This window comes from Phyllobates terribilis, unplaced genomic scaffold (genome assembly GCF_046119375.1).
Source record: "Phyllobates terribilis strain yellow unplaced genomic scaffold, ASM4611937v1 Scaffold_1__5_contigs__length_1240528914, whole genome shotgun sequence".
Lineage (NCBI taxonomy): Eukaryota > Metazoa > Chordata > Amphibia > Anura > Dendrobatidae > Phyllobates > Phyllobates terribilis.
The window spans coordinates 813,621,300-813,640,728 of NW_027362761.1; the positions used below are offsets into that span (position 1 = coordinate 813,621,300).

At 40.9% G+C, this 19,429-nt stretch overlaps 1 protein-coding gene across 1 annotated transcript in view; it reads right to left on the reverse strand.

The window, feature by feature from the left end:
* The window catches only part of PPEF2 (protein phosphatase with EF-hand domain 2), a 104,796-nt gene extending 87,244 nt beyond the window's left edge, over positions 1–17,552 (reverse strand). The window contains exons 1-5 of the mRNA XM_073655213.1: positions 17,489–17,552; positions 12,443–12,466; positions 12,017–12,144; positions 9,079–9,136; positions 525–700 (exon numbers count right to left, since the gene is read on the reverse strand). Of these exons, the coding sequence (XP_073511314.1) occupies positions 525–700; positions 9,079–9,136; positions 12,017–12,144; positions 12,443–12,466; positions 17,489–17,552 (450 nt within the window). The remainder of the gene's footprint in view (positions 1–524; positions 701–9,078; positions 9,137–12,016; positions 12,145–12,442; positions 12,467–17,488) is intronic.
* Between the last annotated feature and the right edge of the window lie 1,877 nt (positions 17,553–19,429).

Here is a 19,429-nt window from a genome sequence, read left to right on the forward strand (position 1 = left end):
GTACATGTTACTGTTGAAAGGACACAGTGTTGGGTATTGTGGCTTTCAGTATTTTGCTGACATTGGGGGTAGCATGGCTGAAACTATAATGGGTACAATAGACTGAAGGCACCCGGGGTCCTATGGCTGATACTTTATTAGCACTTTTTGTTCCTAGTGTGCCTGAAATAGTTTTTTATATATGGGAACGCCTAGGGTACTCTATCTTTCAATTTTGAAAGTGCACTACGGTCTAAAAACTAGACATAGAGACAGTGTCAGACTGAAGAACATTGGGCCCACCAGAGGATTTGATTTTGAGGGCCCACCCTTTTCTCCCACTCAAGAGCCCCATAGCACCTGCAAGGTTTGCATTATGAACTCTTCTGAAGAAGAAGCTAGGGCCCACCGGAGGATTCTCCAGTACTCTGGTGGGCCTGTACTCCGGTGGGCCTGTCCAACCCTGCACAGAGATAGTTAATACTAATGAATCATCTTACACCCATCAAATGATTTACTAAATAAGGTGATCAAGTTATACTTACTTGCTTCTTTTTGAAAGCTTCTACTAAGGCCGCTGCATGACTAGGCTTTAAAGGAAATGTCAGCTGTGGACCTGTGTAAGACACTGGCACCTCAATTGATTTGAAGTCACAGTATTTTTCTAGCTCAGTGTCTTTTAGGTTTTCCTCCTCAGTGAACATACGGCAGATAAAGTCCCCTTAACAAAGGTTAAAGAATTACATAAGACATATTGAGCCATTTCAGTTCTTTTTTTTTAAATTCAGCTTGTTACTAGTTCCCCAATGCATACAGTATATAATTTAGCTAATATAACCTTATATACTTGTTCTATTTTATCTGGAAAATGATAGTATACTTCCCTTTAGTTAGGTCATGTGAGCTCATGGCAGGGCCGGCTCCAGGTTTTTCTGGGCCCCGGGCGAAAGAGTCTCTGTGGGCCCTTTTAACACATACACGATTCATGATGCAGAGATACGGCGGAGAAATAAATATATAAATATATATATATATATATATATATATTTATTACACATGGCCCAGCCTGCCCCCTCATCCTTCACATACGCAGACATATGCACACGCACACACGGTACGCAGACATATGCACGCACACACGGTACGCAGACATATGCACGCGCACACACGGTACGCAGACATATGCGCGCGCACACGGTACGCAGACATATGCGCGCGCACACACGGTACGCAGACATATGCGCGCGCACACACGGTACGCAGACATATGCGCGTGCACACACGGTACGCAGACATATGCGCGCGCACACACGGTACGCAGACATATGCGCGCGCACACACGGTACGCAGACATATGCACGCGCACACACGGTACGCAGACATATGTACACATACAGACATACACAGATAAAACAGACAAATATATATACACAGTCATATACACTGACATTCACATACATGCACTCACACAGACCCATTACTAATATTTTTAATATGGGGATTGGGGAAGCCTCACTCACCTGTCCCCGGTCCAGTGTCCTGTCCAGCAGCTCCTCTGGTATGGGGCAGTGCAGGGCCCCCGGCGTGTCACAGACTTCATGGCCCTGGAAAATCAGAGGGGCTCAGCCGCCCACTCACTGTCGGGGCCGGGCCCACACACCCACCCGCCCACTCACTGTCGGGGCCGGACCCACACACCCACCCGCCCACTCACTGTCGGGGCCCTGGCCGCTTCCTCGGCACCTGTTCAGGGACGCAGGCGCTGCTTGATTGCCGGCACTTCCCCCAGACATGGCCGCGCGCTGTCCGGCTGTGTCTGCTAGTAATGACACGGCAGGGTCGACGGCACTGCACCATTAATTGTGCTTGTGTGTCGCGCGGCCATGTCTGGGGGAGTGCCGGCAATCAAACACCGTCGGAGCGGAGGTCCTGCACAGATGGGCGGGAGGGGCCCGGACCCGACCGCAAGTGGGCCCCTCTGATGTTCCAGGGCCATGAAGTCTGTGACACGCCGGGGGCCCTGCACTGCCCCATACCCGAGGAGCTGCTGGACAGGACACTGGACCGGGGACAGGTGAGTGAGGCTTCCCCAATCCCCATATTAAAAATATTAGTAATGGGTCTGTGTGAGTGCATGTATGTGAATGTCAGTGTATATGACTGTGTATATATATTTGTCTGTTTTATCTGTGTATGTCTGTATGTGTACATATGTCTGCGTACCGTGTGTGCGCGTGCATATGTCTGCGTACCGTGTGTGCGCGCGCATATGTCTGCGTACCGTGTGTGCGCGCGCATATGTCTGCGTACCGTGTGTGCGCACGCATATGTCTGCGTACCGTGTGTGCGCGCGCATATGTCTGCGTACCGTGTGTGCGCTCGCATATGTCTTCGTACCGTGTGTGCGCGCGCATATGTCTGCGTACCGTGTGTGCGCGCGCATATGTCCGCGTACCGTGTGTGCGCGCGCATATGTCTGCGTACCGTGTGTGCGCGCGCATATGTCTGCGTACCGTGTGTGCGCGCGCATATGTCTGCGTACCGTGTGTGCGCGCGCATATGTCTGCGTACCGTGTGTGCACGCGCATATGTCTGCGTACCGTGTGTGCGCGCGCATATGTCTGCGTACCGTGTGTGCGCGCGCATATGTCTGCGTACCGTGTGTGCGCGCGCATATGTCTGCGTACCGTGTGTGTGCGTGCATATGTCTGCGTACCGTGTGTGCGCGTGCATATGTCTGCGTACCGTGTGTGCGTGTGCATATGTCTGCGTATGTGAAGGATGAGGGGGCAGGCTGGGCCATGTGTAATAAATATATATATATATATATATATATATATATATATATATATATTTATATTTATTTCTCCGCCGTATCTGTGCATCATGAATCGTGTATGTGTTAAAAGGGCCCACTGAGACTCTTTCGCCCGGGGCCCAGAAAAACCTGGAGCCGGCCCTGGCCCCAGCCAAAAGAGGAAATCAGGAGAACAGTGGGAAACACCATGAACCCATTATTAAACTAGGTAAATTTAGTAAGCAACCCCTTTAAAGATTTTTGCTGTGAAATCAGGCTCGAAATCAGCAATATTATCTGCATGTGAATCATCTGTGGATTTTTAACGCTGTAAGAGATTAGGGTTAGTTAAAATGACATACACAAACATTGTACTATACTTTGATGCAGAATTTTGGGCAGATTCTGCAGTTGAAATTAGAACAAATAGCCAAGGAACAGGAGAGAAAATTTGTGCTGCCGATATATTTTGCTTAGTAGTTAAAGGGGTTTTCCCACGAACAAAGTACACTTTAATTAATAGATCTTAGAACAAAAATAAGTTCCATAATTGGATGTAATAAAATAATGTTCCTGTGCTGAGATAATCTTATAAATGTGCCCCTGCTGTGTACTGTGTAATGGCTGTGTCTGACTGTACAGGAACATGGTCTGATCATACCACATCTCCTGGGCAGGGGGGAAGCAAAAATATACAGGCATTACAGCACTGGATCACAAATTATTCTCTGTGAGGTAAAACATGTTTTTAAATAGGCAGGGAAATGTTTTTCCTCACATAAAGAATCAGCTGTGATCCCCTGCTGTAATGTCTGTATACTCTTTTGCTTCCTGCCCAGGAGATGTGGTATGATCAGACCATGTTCCTGCACAGTCAGACACAGCCATTACACAGTACACAGCAGGGGCACATTTATAAGATTATCTCAGCACAGGAACATTTTTTCTAACACATCCAATTGTGAAACTTATTTTTATTCCAAAATCTATGGATTAATGTGTACTTTGTTTGTGAGACAACCCCTTTAACCCCTTAATAACATCTGACGTACTAATACGCGTCTGTGCCCTGGGACTTAAGAGCCAGACCCGTATTAGTACGTCATGGCGATCGCGCGCGCACACAGGCTGTGCGGGCGCGATCGCCGCCGGGTGTCAGCTGATTGTCACAGCTGACACCCGGTACTATGTGCAGGGAGCGGTCCTGCACCGCTCCCAGCACATTAACCCCCGCGATGCTGCGATCGAAGTCGATCGAAGTCGATCGCGGCATTGCGGGGGCAAGGGGAGGTGATCAGCGATACTCACCTCCTCTTCCGGCTTCCAGCGCAGTCTGCAAAGGCTTCCCGGGTGTTGCCATGACGACCCGATGTCGTCATGACAACATCCGGGTCACCAGAGAGCAGGAAGATTGCTTGGGCATGCGCAGTGCATCTCCAAGCAATCTTCACAATGTGCACTTCTGACAGCCTTCATGGCATAGGAATGGTGCTTCATTCCTGTGCCATGCAGGCGATCAGAAAAAAAAAAGTGAAAGTCCCAGAGTGGGACAAAGTAATAAACTGTGTGAAAGTGGAAAAAAAAAAAAAAAATGTGCAAAAATATTATAAAAAAATAAAAAAAATAATACACCAAAAATAAAAATATAATGTACCCATCAATAAATATTATTATAAAAAAAATAAATAAAAGTACACATATTTGGTATCGCCGCGTCCGGAACAACCTGACCTATAAAACTGTCCCACTAGTTAACCCCTTCAGTGAACACGGTAAAAAAAAAAAAAAAAAAGCGAAGCAAAAAACAATGCTTTATCACCATACCACCAAACAAAAAGTGGAATAACACGCGATCAAAAAGACGCATATAAATAAAAATGGTACCGCTGAAAACGTCATCTCGTCCCGCAAAAAACAAGCTGCCATACAGCTTCATCAGCCGAAAAATAAAAAAGTTATAGCTCTCAGAATAAAGCGATGCTAAAAAATATTTTTTTCTATAAAATAGCTTTTATTGTGTATAAGCGCCAAAACATAGAAAAATGATACAAATGTGGTACCGCTGTAAACGTACTGACCCGAAGAATAAAGCTACCTCATCAATTTTACCACACGCGGAACAGAATAAAAAAAAAAAAAAAAAAAAACAATTCCTGAATTGTTGGTTTTTGTTTATTCTGCCTCCCAAAAATCGGAATAGAAAGCGATCAAAAAATGTCACGTGCCTGAAAATGGCACCAATAACAACGTCAAGTCATCCCGCAAAAAACGAGCCGTCACATGACTGTCTGCCAAAATCTGGAAAAATTATAGCTCTCAAAATATGGCGATGCAAAACCTAGATTTTACAAAAAATGCGTCTTTTAGTGTGTGACAGCTGTCAGTCATAAAAACCCCATATGATTCTGGCATTGCTGTAATCACACCGACCCGAAGAATAAAGTCGTCTAATCACTTATACCGCACAAGGAACGGCGTCAAAAATAAACTCTTGGGTTAGGATTGGGCTAGGGTTAGGGCTGAGTTTGGGGCTAGGGTTGTGCTGGGGCTAGGGTTGTGCTGGGGCTAGGGTTGTGCTGGGGCTAGGGTTGTGCTGGGGCTAGGGTTGTGCTGGGGCTAGGGTTGTGCTGGGGCTAGGGTTGTGCTAGGGCTAGGGTTGTGCTAGGGCTAGGGTTGTGCTAGGGCTAGGGCTGGGATTTTTTTCAAAAGTAAGAAAAAAAGATGACGATATGGCGACTAGTGTTGAGAGCAAGTGCTCGCTACTTGAGTTTGCATCGGGTGCTCTGGTATGCATTGAGTATCGTGGGTATTTGAGTGACATGCTCGAGTCTCTGCCCCATATGCTTCGCGGCCAAAAAACTTTACGGGGATTGCCTGCCATGCACGAGCGATCCCCGCATGTTTTTTTTTGGGTGTCTAATAACCGTGAAACATGCGGAGCAGGGACTCGAGCATGTCACTCGAGCACACGCTGTACATGGTGCATACCTGAGTACCCGATGCAAACTCAAGTAGCGAGCACTTGCGCTCAAGAATAATGACAACTTATTCAATATGATGACCTAATGTAAACAAATTCTGTGCCGTACCTCTGGGTTCAAAATGTTCACTATACACCTTAATAAAATCCTTGAGGGGTATAGTTTCCAAAATGGGGACACTTGTGGGGGAGCTCCACTGTTTAGGCACATCACGGGCTCTCCAAACGCGACATGGTGTCCGCTAACAAATTGAATGGAAAATCGGCTCAAATTGTTAGCGGACGCCATGTTGCGTTTGGAGAGCCCCTGTGTGCCCAAACATTGGAGCTCCCCCACAAGTGACCCCATTTTGGAAACTAGACCCCCCAAGGCACCTATCTAGATGCATAGTGAGCACTTGGAACCCCTAGGTGCTTCACAAATTGATTCGTAAAAATGAAAAAGTGTTTTTTTTTTCACTTTTTCATTTTTACGAATCAATTTGTGAAGCACCTGGGGGTTCCAAGTGCTCACTATGCATCTATAAAGGTGTCTTGGGGGGTCTAGTTTCCAAAATGGGGTCACTTGTGGGGGAGCTCCAAAGTTTGGGCACACAGGGGCTCTCCAAACACAACATGGCGTCCGCTAATTATTCAAGCAAATTTTACAATCAAAAAGTCAAATGGCGCTCCTTCCCTTCCGAGCCCTGCCGTGCGCCCAAACAGTGTTTTTTCCCCAAATATTGGGTATCTGCGTTCCCAGGGGAAATTGCACAACAAATTTTGGGGTCCATTTTTTCTTGTTACCCCTGTGAAAATAAAAAAAATTGGGTCTAAATTAACATTTTTGTGAAAAAAGTTAAATGTTCATTTTTTTCTTCCACATTCAAAAAATTCCTGTGAAGCACCTGAAGGGTTAATAAAGTTCTTGAATGTGGTTTTGAGCACCTTGAGGGGTGCAGTTTTTAGAATGGTGTCACTTTTGGGTATTTTCTGTCAAAAAGACCTCTCCAAGTGACTTCAAATGTGATGTGGTCCCTAAAAAAATGGTTTTGTAAATTTTGTTGGAAAAATGAGAAATCGCTGGTCAACTTTTAACCCTTATAGCTCCCTAGCAAAAAAAAATTTTGGTTCCAAAATTGTGCTGATGTAAAGTAGACATGTGGGAAATGTTATTTATTAACTCTTTTGTGTGACATATCGCTCTGATTTCAGGGCTTAAAAATTAAAATTTTGAAAATTGCAAAATTTTCAAAATTTTCGCCAAATTTCCATTTTTTTCACAAATAAACGCAAGTGATATTGAAGAAATTTTTCCACAATCATGAAGTACAATATGTCACGAAAAAACAATCTCAGAATCAGGGGGATCCGTTGAAGCGTTCCAGAGTAATTACCTCATAAAGTGACAGTGGTCAGAATTGTAAAAATTGGCCGGGTCATTAACGTGCAAACCACCCGCGGGGCTTAAGGGGTTAACTATATGTAGCAAATTCTGAAGTATAGATTCTACCAATAGAACACATGGAACCATGGATCACCAGGTATTTCATCTTTAGTGTTTCCGCTGCAAACTATCATGGTGGACATGAATATCTGGTGTTTTTAGTTTGATGCTATGCCCTCACTGATTGAGTATTATGACAACCTGACATGAACAATTGACAGGAATATATCTGGCTAATCCCAGCATAGATTTCATTACTTCTACTGTATTTTCCTCTATGACCTATATTGTCTCAGGATAGTAATGAGGCCACCATACATATACAATCTACTTATGCAACTACATTTGGTCATACACATACAAGCAGTTTAATGAATGGCTTCATGTAGGATCTGCATGATGTTTCGCCACATAGGAATATAGATATACACTGATTTACTCCCTTAGGGGTCTGCATATCTATTGGTGTAATGTTTCTCTGAGTTTTTTTCCCATGTGGTATATTGTATGTACAAATTAGAACACAAATTAATTAATTATTACCTGATCAATATAATGATACTGTGCCCTAGACTTACAATGATAGAATTACTGCTGGAGTTTTTGCTTTTCGTGGTGTATTGTTATATACAGCCTACACTTTGGTATGTCATTTTTATATGTTCTTATTTTATTGTGTGTGTGCACTTTTGGTTTACAGTGCCACTATTAACCATTGTCTGGAAATAAAGGTTTTTTTATTTACACAATGAGTCTTGACTTTACTTTATGACCGATTCTTTCGGTTTTTTCTTTTTTAGTTTGTACGTATTTTCCGAATGGTCAGCCATTTTGATGGTCCAGGCGTATATATGTCACCTATGATTGTTTCATTTGAGATATCACAGAGGTATTTATTATGTAATGACATATAATATACTCGTATGCTGAGTCCAGTACATGTTCTAATAATTCTACCTATATACCTAGGTTAAGTATAGATTCTACCTACATAATATTTGCTTAATTTATGTATCACTGTTATCCTCTTTTAGTAAAATGCAATGAGTTGTAAATTAAAGAGGATCTTTCAGCAGAATATTCGATCCCTAACTAAAGGCATGAGTGTAAAGCCCCTGTAATGCTTATTACATTCATACCTTGATTGTAGTATTTAGGTGGGACATTTTTGAGAAATCCATCCTTGAAGCTCCTAATTATGCGGTGAGATCAATGAGCCTGCTCCCACAATATCATAATGAGCCTCTGCGCAGGTGCCGTCTTTGCCCGGGTTAGTTTTTTTTAGAAGGGACAGCGCACAAGCAGTTTACTCCTAATTAAGTTGTGGGAGCCGGTCCATTGATCTCATGACATCAGTAGAAGCTCACTGCACATGTGCTACCTTTTCTGATGACACGAGCCTGTGCAGTGACAGCACCTGCACACTGCGAGAAGAGTCACCTGTCAATCAAAGATAGGAGGCCGGCGGTGGTGAATGGAAAGACTGGACAGCATAGCTGGTAGTGCACTGCCTGCCCCAATGCACTTGAGAATAAAACTGCAAGGATGGATTTCTCAAATATGCACCAACAAAATACTACAAGCAAAATATGTATGTAATGGGCATTAAAGGGGCTTTTTATCACTTTAAATTCAACACTGGCATTTCAATTATTTATAGATCACATTACTTGAATGCTTTCAGATTTCCATATGTATCATAGATGAGGATGCACCAAGTTTATTATTCAGTATGAGCCACTGTTTTAATCTTTGCCCATCTCTAGACTGCCCTAAGTTTACACTGTCTAAATATTATTCAGGAGTACTAAATATGCTGCATTGTTTTCTATTATGGAAACTTTTTGAAGTTTGTTGTATATCATATATATTTTGGAAAACTGAAGAGATACTTACTTTCCTTGCTGTTGTTTGGAGTAAAGTGATCCATTAGGAAATTGAAGAAATCATAAAGCTGCAAAAACAAGCAAACAATAAAATAAATATAATTTGGCAGATGATGAGAATATCAGATGAAGTAAAATTAGCCGGGACAAATGGTGGTGGGCTGACTTAAAAGGAGTCTGTCAGTACAAAATGACTGTTTGGCTGTGTTCCCACGATGCGTTTTTTTAAGCGTTTCCGCAGCGGCAAAAACGCTGCAGAAACGCTTAAAGAACGCATGGTAGAAGGCCTGCCATGTTCCCCAATGATAATCCACATGTGCTGTGCACATGCTGCGGAAATTTCCGCTGCGGATTATCATTGCGGAAAAAATGCAGCACTACCAATTATTTTGCGGAAGTACTGCGTTTTCGCCGCCATTGACTTGAATTAGATCGCATGGATTACGCATCACTGCATCTGTACTTGCGTAATTGGCGCGTTCTAATGTGCGGATGGTGCCCGGGTGTGGAGGACAGGAGACACTACTCCGGACCCGAGTACCATTAAAAGCTGTAAAAAAAAAAGAATAAAATAAAAAATAAAGATTATATTCACCTTCCGACGGCCCCCGGACTCCTTCCCTGTGCTTGCCGATAGATCGCGGGCCGATCTGTAGGACCTGCGCTGACGTCATTTAGTCATGTGATGGCAGGTCCTTCAGTACAGCGTACCGCGATCTGCCGGCAGCCAGCACAGGAGCGCAGCAAGTCTCGGGGGCCATCGGAGGGTAAGTATACATTTATTTTTTTATTTTTAAACATTCTCTCGGTCACACTATATAAATCCATGCTGTTTGCACTTTCCAAGTGATGCTAAAATCTCTTGGAAAGCGCTTGACACCCACATGCGGAAATGCAAGTGAAGAACGCTTCACATCCGCTTGTCCCTGGCAGGAAAACACATGTAAAATCCGCATGTACAATCCGCATGTGTTTTTTTCTGCCAGGGAGATGCAGAAACGCTCAGGAAAAAATCCAGAGCATTTCTGCATAGTGGGCACATAGCCTTTAAACCAAGAATAGACACTTTTTATTTATTTCACTCACTTATATAGCGCCATTAATTCCACAGCACTTTACAGACATCATCATCACTGTCCGATTGGGGCTCACAATCTAAATTCAGTATGTCTTTGAGACTTCTTTTAAGGTGCCAATACACCTTTAATAGCTGTTGACTGTCTCTTCTCACACAACGTACATACATGATGTACAATACAAAGTTATATTGTGGTAACGTGTTAGCCAGAAAAATCTATGTAAATACTTTTATGCCCAAAAATGACAAAAGTATTCTCAGAGTGATACCTTTATTGGCTAACCAGAAAATTGAAAGATAGAGTACCCTAGGAGTTCCCATATATAAAAAACTATTTCAGGCACACTAGGAACAAAAAGTGCTAATAAAGTATCAGCCATAGGACCCCGGGTGCCTTCAGTCTATTGTACCCATTATAGTTTCAGCCATGCTACCCCCAATATCAGCAAAATACTGAAAGCCACAATACCCAACATTGTGTCCTTATAACAGTAACATGTACAGCGGGCTCAGCCTAGGCTTAGCGTTCCTTTAAGGCTTATATGAAATAGCATACATATAGAGCTAGAGATGTATGCTTCCAGGAGGTTTTTTATTCTCTCTCACTGTTGCAATATAACCTGAAGAAGGAGCCTCTGTGCTCTGAAACCTTGCATATATATATATTTTTTTTTTCTGGTTAGCCAATAAAGTTATCACTCTGAGAATACTTGTGTCATTTTGGGCATAAAAGTATTTACAATGTACATACATGAATGCTCAGCTAGACTTTCAATGGGTAGAGGAGAGTAAGCATCTTTCATATATATGTGGCAGCAGCTTATCACCTGGTAGAACTAAGAGATTGGCATTTGAATCCAAACTGGCCAGTTATTCTGTCCTATGACATATTATTTCATTATATGGTCGTCATGTCCTTTCGAAATCGGTGGGTTCATCCAAATACAATTGATTTAATGTATATGGGGGTCTTAAGCCCCCATACAGTTTAGATAGCTGTTGGCTGAAGGATGGTTCAGCTGATTGTTCGGCCACCAGCTACCTTGTCCAACTTTCCCAAACACAGTAGTGCTTGCTCTGCCGAGTGCTACCAGTTGACATGTCTGGTGGCAGGTAATCTATTAGGGAACAAAAGGATCAGCAGCCCTAAATCAGACATACTGGATTCTTATCTACCCTGACATAATAAATTGGGGGAGAGTTGGCCAAATTACACATTAGATGCTTGGTCAAACTGGTTGAAATCATCTAATTCGACTGACATTAGTCTAATATGTATGGGGGTCGTTGGATTTCTTTGATTGGAATAATTACAAGATGGCAAACGTGCTATATATAATATATATTCTTGTATGTTTAAAGGCTCCTGGTTCCCAGCTTGTGGTTATAGGGATGAGGTGAAAATATGTCTATAGAGGTTCATATCCTACAATATTAGTTCTATGCCCAATGGAGATCACTTTTATTAATATGATAACTGCCCTATTTCCCCATTCTCTGAATCTTAAAATTACCGAGTGTCCTCCTGCTGTTTTTATATAAAACTCATTTCCCAATTTTAACCAGTAAAATTGAGCAAAGGTGTCATAATAATGAAACACTAGCTGAATCAAACTACGGATCTTCCCCAGTAATCCGGGCTCAGAAATGTGTTGTTAATAAGATTAAGTTCTAGTAAATAAATCATACCTGTAAATCTAGGTCATCACAGCATTAATTGGACTTAAGAAGTAAATGTTAACACTTATCAGAAAAGAAATATAAATCAACTTAAAGGGACAGATTTGGAAGTTATTTCCAAATGTTCTCGTGTTAAAAGTAAAAAAAAAAAGTTTAACAAAAAATAAATTTTTGGAATAGAGAAAATTACCTTAATTTGGTCCTGCTCTCCGGTATATTCTATTGATTGAAAGATACTCCAAGTGCATCTCCTCCTAACTTCCAATTGGGCGACATAGCGACGGTACCAGCGTTGTATTAATACTGCTGATTTGAAAGCTGTAGAAAGGAATAAACAGAAACTGGTAATGTATACTATTGCTTAAAGGGGTGAACTTTAAAAAGTTTCCACCTATATTTTCTTTGCATCGTTTTGTCTCATTGGTTTATTTCTTAGATAAGTAGGAAACCAACATAATCAATGTGTTATAATAAATGTTCATCAAGCCAGGTTTACAAAGTCAAGATTGTAGAGTGTATCTGTGGGAATTTTTGCCCATCCATTCATAAAAGCATTTCTGAAATCAGACAAAAACAGTGAAAACTTTTCCATAATTTCAGTTGATGGTAAACATACCCATTCCAGCTGGTGCTGTTGGACCTGTTGGGCAATAAATAAAGAGTATGTTCAATTCTGAAATATTTCTAAATTCAGTGTCAGTCTATTTAAAAAATACAAAAAGTGTAAGGTTTAAAGGGGTTGTCCAGTCAAAATCAATAAGTCTGCAGTCACTCTGTGTAGTATAGGACCACAGATTTTCAGGGGAGCCATATTTGAAGCCTTGTGACAGAGACTCCAAATGCCTAACATTGTAGAAGTACAGCCAAATGTATTATCATTCACCCTAGCAGCTTCTAACCAAAGTAGCTGCAATGCATTTCATGTAAAACTAGTACATAAATTAGTAGATATATTTACAGCTGTATAACAAACTAGACATTACTTACTATATCAGATACTGGTTAATACATATACTATGTAGTTTTCTGCGTAGAAGTATACAAAGCGCCATGACGAGGTAGAAAAAGTACAAAAGTATTTTCTTTTTTCTATCAGAATACATCAGAAACAAAACCCTGTGAACGAGCTACATATTAATAGCACATCTGTAATGGATGGCATCATGACCATGGTGCTAAATACCAGTTATAGTCATGCTAGTTAAGCGATAGGTACATGCATATATGACATTTTGAAGGGTTTATATTTGGGTTAATATTCCATGTACATATGTAATTATAATTAATTATTGACACTTTTAGTATAAATGACATGTTAACCTTCTGAAACAGAGTCAATATATGACTGCCCCCGGTGAATTGAAACACACAGCAATAGTTTCTAGCGATTTTGTATATACAAACATATAGGAATAATAATAATGATAATATAATCATACCTTGTGTGATGGAGTGAGCTTTGGAATAATTAAAAAAAGGTTATATATGGAAATGATAATAAAGTATTAATTAAAGTGCTGAGGTAGCATAATAAACTTAAGTTACACATGAAAATGAAGAAAGTACATATCTATCCACATGCAGCAGTTAAAGGGAATCCATCAGCATATTTTTGGTATGTATCTGAGAACAGCATGATACAGGGGCAGAGACCCTGATTCCAGCTATGTGTCACTTGCTGATCTGCATGCTGTCATTTTGATACAATCACTGTTTCAGCTGCAGATATAGCAGTGCTCAGAATGCTGAGCCCTGTATAACCTCTCCCACACCACTGACTGGCAGCTTTCTGTGTACACTGGACATTGGCAGAAAGCTGCTCATCAGTGGTAGGGAGGAGTTTCAGAAAGCAGTTGACTAGAAGGCACAAGACACCTAGTCCAGTAGTGATAATCTCCTGCTGATTTTATTGAAATAGCCCAGTAATTGACAAATCACTGGAATCAGAGTCTCAACCCCTACATCATGCTGCTCTAAAATTACATAGCAAAAACTTGATGACAGATTCTCTTTTAACAAGTTGCTTGCCAGAGCCAATAAATTATTCTAGATTTTCCAATTGCAAAATGATTTTGCTACAGTTTCTACTTTTCATTTTAGAACATATATATTTTATTGCAATTACAGACCAGTCTATTGTAATTTAGATTAAAGGGAATCTGGTGGCAGATTTTTGCTATGTAATCTGAGGACAGCATGAGGTAGGGGTTAAAACACAGATTTCAATGATGTGTCACATGTCAGGCTGTGCGCTGTTGTTTACTTACAATCAAGGTTTTATCATTGTTGGACTACAGCAGCTACAGAAGTGTATGCATGCTAGTCCAACTCCGCCCACTCCTGTGATAAGCAGCTCACTGTCAATAGACAATGTACATACAGAGCCTGGTGTGGGTGGGGTTAGCTTTCTCAGCTCGGCTGGATTGCTAAATCTAAAAGCTGTGATTGTGTCAGAACTTCTGCACCGAGTAAACTAAGTGATACATCATTGAATTCAGCTTCTCTTTGTCTACATCATACTGCTCTCAGATGAGGTAGCAAAAATCTGGTTACAGATTCCCTTTAATTATCACAACTCCGATATTATTACAGCAATGTTGGGTGCAGAGATTGCACAGCAGCCCAGCGACTGGGAACTGTTGGCTTACAGTGCTGGATCCTAGGTACTTGTAAATCCTGTGTGAGCCTCACTATGTGCAAGTACTGATGTAAAAGGTGACAAAGAGACCTGCAGGATATGGTGGTACTATACATGCAGTGAGAAAAAATAAATGTTCTCTTTAACTGAACATCCTAGACACTATTTAGACTACTAAAACATAACAGCTCACAGGATCCTCTGGATTAATTCTCAAGATGAAATGCATCGGGATAATTAACAAGCATTATAGGGTCATAGGGTCAGGTCACCAGACTGGGTCATTCTTAGGAGGGTGGATATTCTGGAAATGGGCCAGGAAAGAGACATCTAGGCTGAACTAGGGAAAGATTATAGAATCCTAAAACCTGGATGTTTTGCTGTAACACCTTCATGGGAATTGGATGTTCGCCCCCAGCAGTTCGCCCCCAGCAATTTGCCCCCAGCAGTTTGCCTCCGGGTACATTTCACCCCCGCACATTTCATCCCCAGCATTTGGCCCCCAGGATGTTTTGCCCCCGCACATTTCACCCCCGCACATATCGCCCCCAGTTCGCCCCGGTCCGGGGGCGAAACGTGCAGGGGCAAAATGTGCGGGGGCGAATCTTCCTGGGGGCGAAATGATAGGGGCGAAATGTGCGGGGGCAAAATGTACCTGGGGGCGAACTGCTGGGGGCAAATTGCTGGGGGCGAACTGCTGGGGGCGAAACTTCCTATAACCCACCTTCATAATGGACAAAATTAACTCGTTACCCTATCACTATAATGAGATGTTATCACGTGTTCAGCCATACTCTTCTACACGTAGGATAGATGGTCATCATGACAGATATAGTTTTATTGGGTTAATAGGCTTTTTAGGAGTTATACATTTAAAATTCTATTTCAATGCCACTCACTTCTGCTGTGACATAATTTTTTAGTCTTAATTTTCAAGGTTCTAGAATGGGGTTAAATACAGTTGTGCTCAAAAGTTTACATACCCCGGCAGAATTTTTCTTTTCTTGGCCTTGTTTCAGAGAATATGAATTATAACAAAAAAACTTTTTCTCCACTCATGGTTATTGGTTGGGTGAAGTCATTTATTGTGAAACTACTGTGTTTTCTCTTTTTGGATCTTAATGACAACCAAAAACATCCAAATGACCCTGATCAAAAGTTCACATACCCCAGTTCTTAATACCGTGTATTGCCCCCTCTAACATCAATGACAGCTTGAAGTCTTTTGTGGTAGTTGTGGATGAGGTTCTTTATTTTCTCAGATCGTAAAGCTGCCCATTCTTCTTGGCAAAAAGCCTCCAGTTCCTGTAAATTCCTGGTCTGCCTAGCATGAACTGCGCGCTTGAGATCTCCCCAGAGTGGCTCAATGATATTGAGGTTAGGAGACTGAGATGACCACTCCAGAACCTTCACTTTGTTCTGCTGTAGCCAATGACAGATCGACTTGGCCTTGTGTTTTGGATCGTTGTCATGTTGGAACATCCAAGTACGCCCCATGCGCAGCTTCCGGGCTGATGAGTGCAAATTTGTCTCCAGTATTTGCTGATAACGTGCTGCATTTATCTTTCCTTCAACTTTTACCAAGTTTCCTGTGCCTTTGTAGCTCACACATCTCCAAAAAATCAACGATCCACCTCCGTGCTTACCTATAGGAATGATGTTCCTTTCATCATAGGCTTTGTTGACCTCTCTCCAAATGTAACGTTTATGATTGTGGCCAAAAAGTTCAATTTCCAGAAGTTTTGAGGCTTGTCTCTGTGCTGTTTGGCATATTGTAGGCGAGATACTTTGTGGCATTTGCACAGTAATGGCTTTCTACTGGCGACTCGACCATGCAGCCCATTTTTCTTCAAGTGCCTCCTTATTGTGCATCTTGAAACAACCACACCGCTAGTTTTCAGAGAGACCTGAATTTCAGCTGATGTTGTTTGTGGGTTTTTCTTTGCATTCTTTGGCAGTTGTGGCCGAAATTGTCTTGGTCTTGGTTTTTATAGCTCCCCTGATTTTCCATTTGTTAATCACAGTTTGAACGCTGCTGACTGGCATTATCAATTCCTTGGATATTCTTTTGTATCCCTTTCCTGTGTTGTACAGTTCAACTACCTTTTCCCGCAGATCAGTTGACAATTACTTTGCTTTCCCATGATTCACAATCCAGAAACGTCAGTGGCTGGATGAAAGATGCAAGAGTCTGTCTGGATCCCAGAAACTCACTCAGCTTTTATGCACACACACTGATGACAAGCAAACAGGTCACAGGTGAGGATGTTACCTTTAGTAGCCATTAGTGTTGAGCGAGTATGTTCTATTAACCCTTTCGCCGAGTATGCTCCGGCCGAGCTCCGAGTATTTATAGCTGCTCGGTGATAAGGTTAAATCGCTCCCGTGTGCATGATTTGCAACTGTTTGACAGTTTTATTACATGTGAGGAATGTCTATTTCTTACACATTCCTCCCATGTAATAAAGCTGTCAAACAGTTGCAAATCATGCACACGGGAGCGATTTAACCTTATCACCGAGCAGCTGTAACTACTCGGAGCTCGGCCCGAGCATACTCGGAACAGAACATACTCGCTCAACCCTACTAGCCATTCAAACCCATTTGTGTCAAATCATGTGCATATTATCAGGCCAAAATCACCAGGGTATGTGAACTTTTGATCAGGGTCATTTGGATGTTTTTGGTTGTCATTAAGATTTAAAAAGAGAAAACACAGTAGTTTCACAATAAATGACTTCACCCAACCAATAACCATGAGTGGAGAAAAAGTTTTTTTGTTATCATTCATATTCTCTGAAACGAGGCCAAGAAATGAAAAATTCTGCCGGGGTATGTAAACTTTTGAGCACAACTGTATTAGCACTTTGCCACACAAAGTAGCAAAGTATTGGGGCCAAACATTTAGATCAAGAAGGGTTTGTCCTAGTAGTGAACAACCCCTTTAAATGATGGAGACTTAGAGGGTGTAATGTTTGTGCGCCTGATTAAATAGATTCAGATTCGAAAAACATGTCAGCTTACCTTTTCCAGACTTGCATATGGAGCGTTGATTGGTGGTTGAGCTAGCGGATATCCCACATCCCATGATGCACAGTTTGGCATGCAATTATCCAAGTATTATTTTAGTATATGTTTATGCATTCTAAATATGAAACTAAAAAGAAAACTATGCCATTGTCCAATACATTTCAAGGGAACATATCACCAAAGAAAAAGAAACCTGCCATAGTGATAAGATTATGTCATATGGAAGCAGAGGATTCATGGAGTGAGCTTAGAAGCCCGCTGCAGCAGATGCCGACTCTCTTGTACAGCCGGAATTTACCTGTATCTGAAACAACCGGAGCCAGCTCCAATTGCTGCTGTTTAACCATTTGAATGCTATTGTCAATAAATGACAGCACTATTTAAATGACTTGCTTGTGAGTGCGTGCGTGCACTGGCACCCATCAGCACCCCCGCAATGTGATTGCACAGTGCTGATGAGTTACAATAGCAGCCAACTACCTGTGGCTGGGCTTCATGGGAGAAAGTCAAATTATATACTGTTATACTAAATTACTGTAGAATAAAGTGCCAGCAATCAAATGATCACAGGTTCAAATCCCCTAAGGCAACAAAAAAAAGTAAAAAAACAAAAACAAATATTAGTTATCAGGTTTACCAGTTCATAAATAAATAAAAACAATTAAAAAATAAACGTATTTGTTAACGCTGTGTCAGTAAAAGCTTGATCTGTCAAAATACAAAAATATTGAAACCATGCATTAAGCGGTATAAAAAAAAAAGAAAATTAAAATACAAAAAAATGCTATTTTTTCAGTCTCTGCACTACCCCCACCAAAAATGCAATAAAAAGCAATGAATACATCTTATGTACCGTAAATAGATATCAATAAAAACATCAACTTGGTGAGCTAAAAAACGTCCCTTGATAGAAAAATAATACAATTTATGGGTATCAGAAAATGGCGACACAGAGCAATGGATTTTTTTTTGTTACAAAGTTCAGAATTATTTCGCTACTAAAATCTAATACAACACAAGCTTGGTATCAATGTAATCGTACTAAAGAATCAGAATGGCAGGTTATTTTTTTACTGCACAATAAATGCAGTAATAAGAAAACCACCAAAAAACTATCGTGGAGTTGCATTTTTTATTTACCAAAATTTAAAAAATATTTCTAAAAATTAAAATCACCTTTTCCCAGGTTTAAATTAAAGAAATAAAAAATAAGCATATTTGGTGTCCCCACAACCGTAAAAGTACAGCCTATCAAAATATGAAATTAATTATCCTGAATAGAAAACACCAGAAAGAAAAGAAAATCTAAATTACAGAATAAAAAAAATGGCTTTTGGAAGAAGAGGAGGAAACAACTAAAGTAAATATTATGCTGATTTTGATTCTGCAACTATAATTACTCAGTGTAAATAGATTAAATGATCAATGATAAAAGTTTAGGTCGTTATTGTTCATCCATACGTAAAAATGATCACTGTCGTCTATCAAACTATAAGTGGATGTCTTTTGTCCTATGATATTGTTAAATTACTTTGACCAAATATGGAAATAATATCATTCATGAACACATTGCACATTAGAATTGTATTTTTGTGAATGGGATACCAAATGAATAGTTTTTCATTATGTAGATAAATCGTTTGGCTTACATATTCCTTCTGTTTGAGTAATAATTATCCTTTCATATATTTTTTTTTTTTTTCAAATGTAGTTGTGAGTCCATATTTGGTTCATGAAAGGGATTCTGTCACGTTGGATAACCCTATTAAACCTGTAGATGTAGGTTTAATCTGCAGATAAATAGCATTATAAAGGTGCTCGGACAACGTACTTTATAGATTCATTTACGGTATATTAGTTGCTTATTATAGTATGCTCTATTAAAATATATAGCAACAACATACCTTCCTTTATGCTTTTTACAATTCTGCTCTT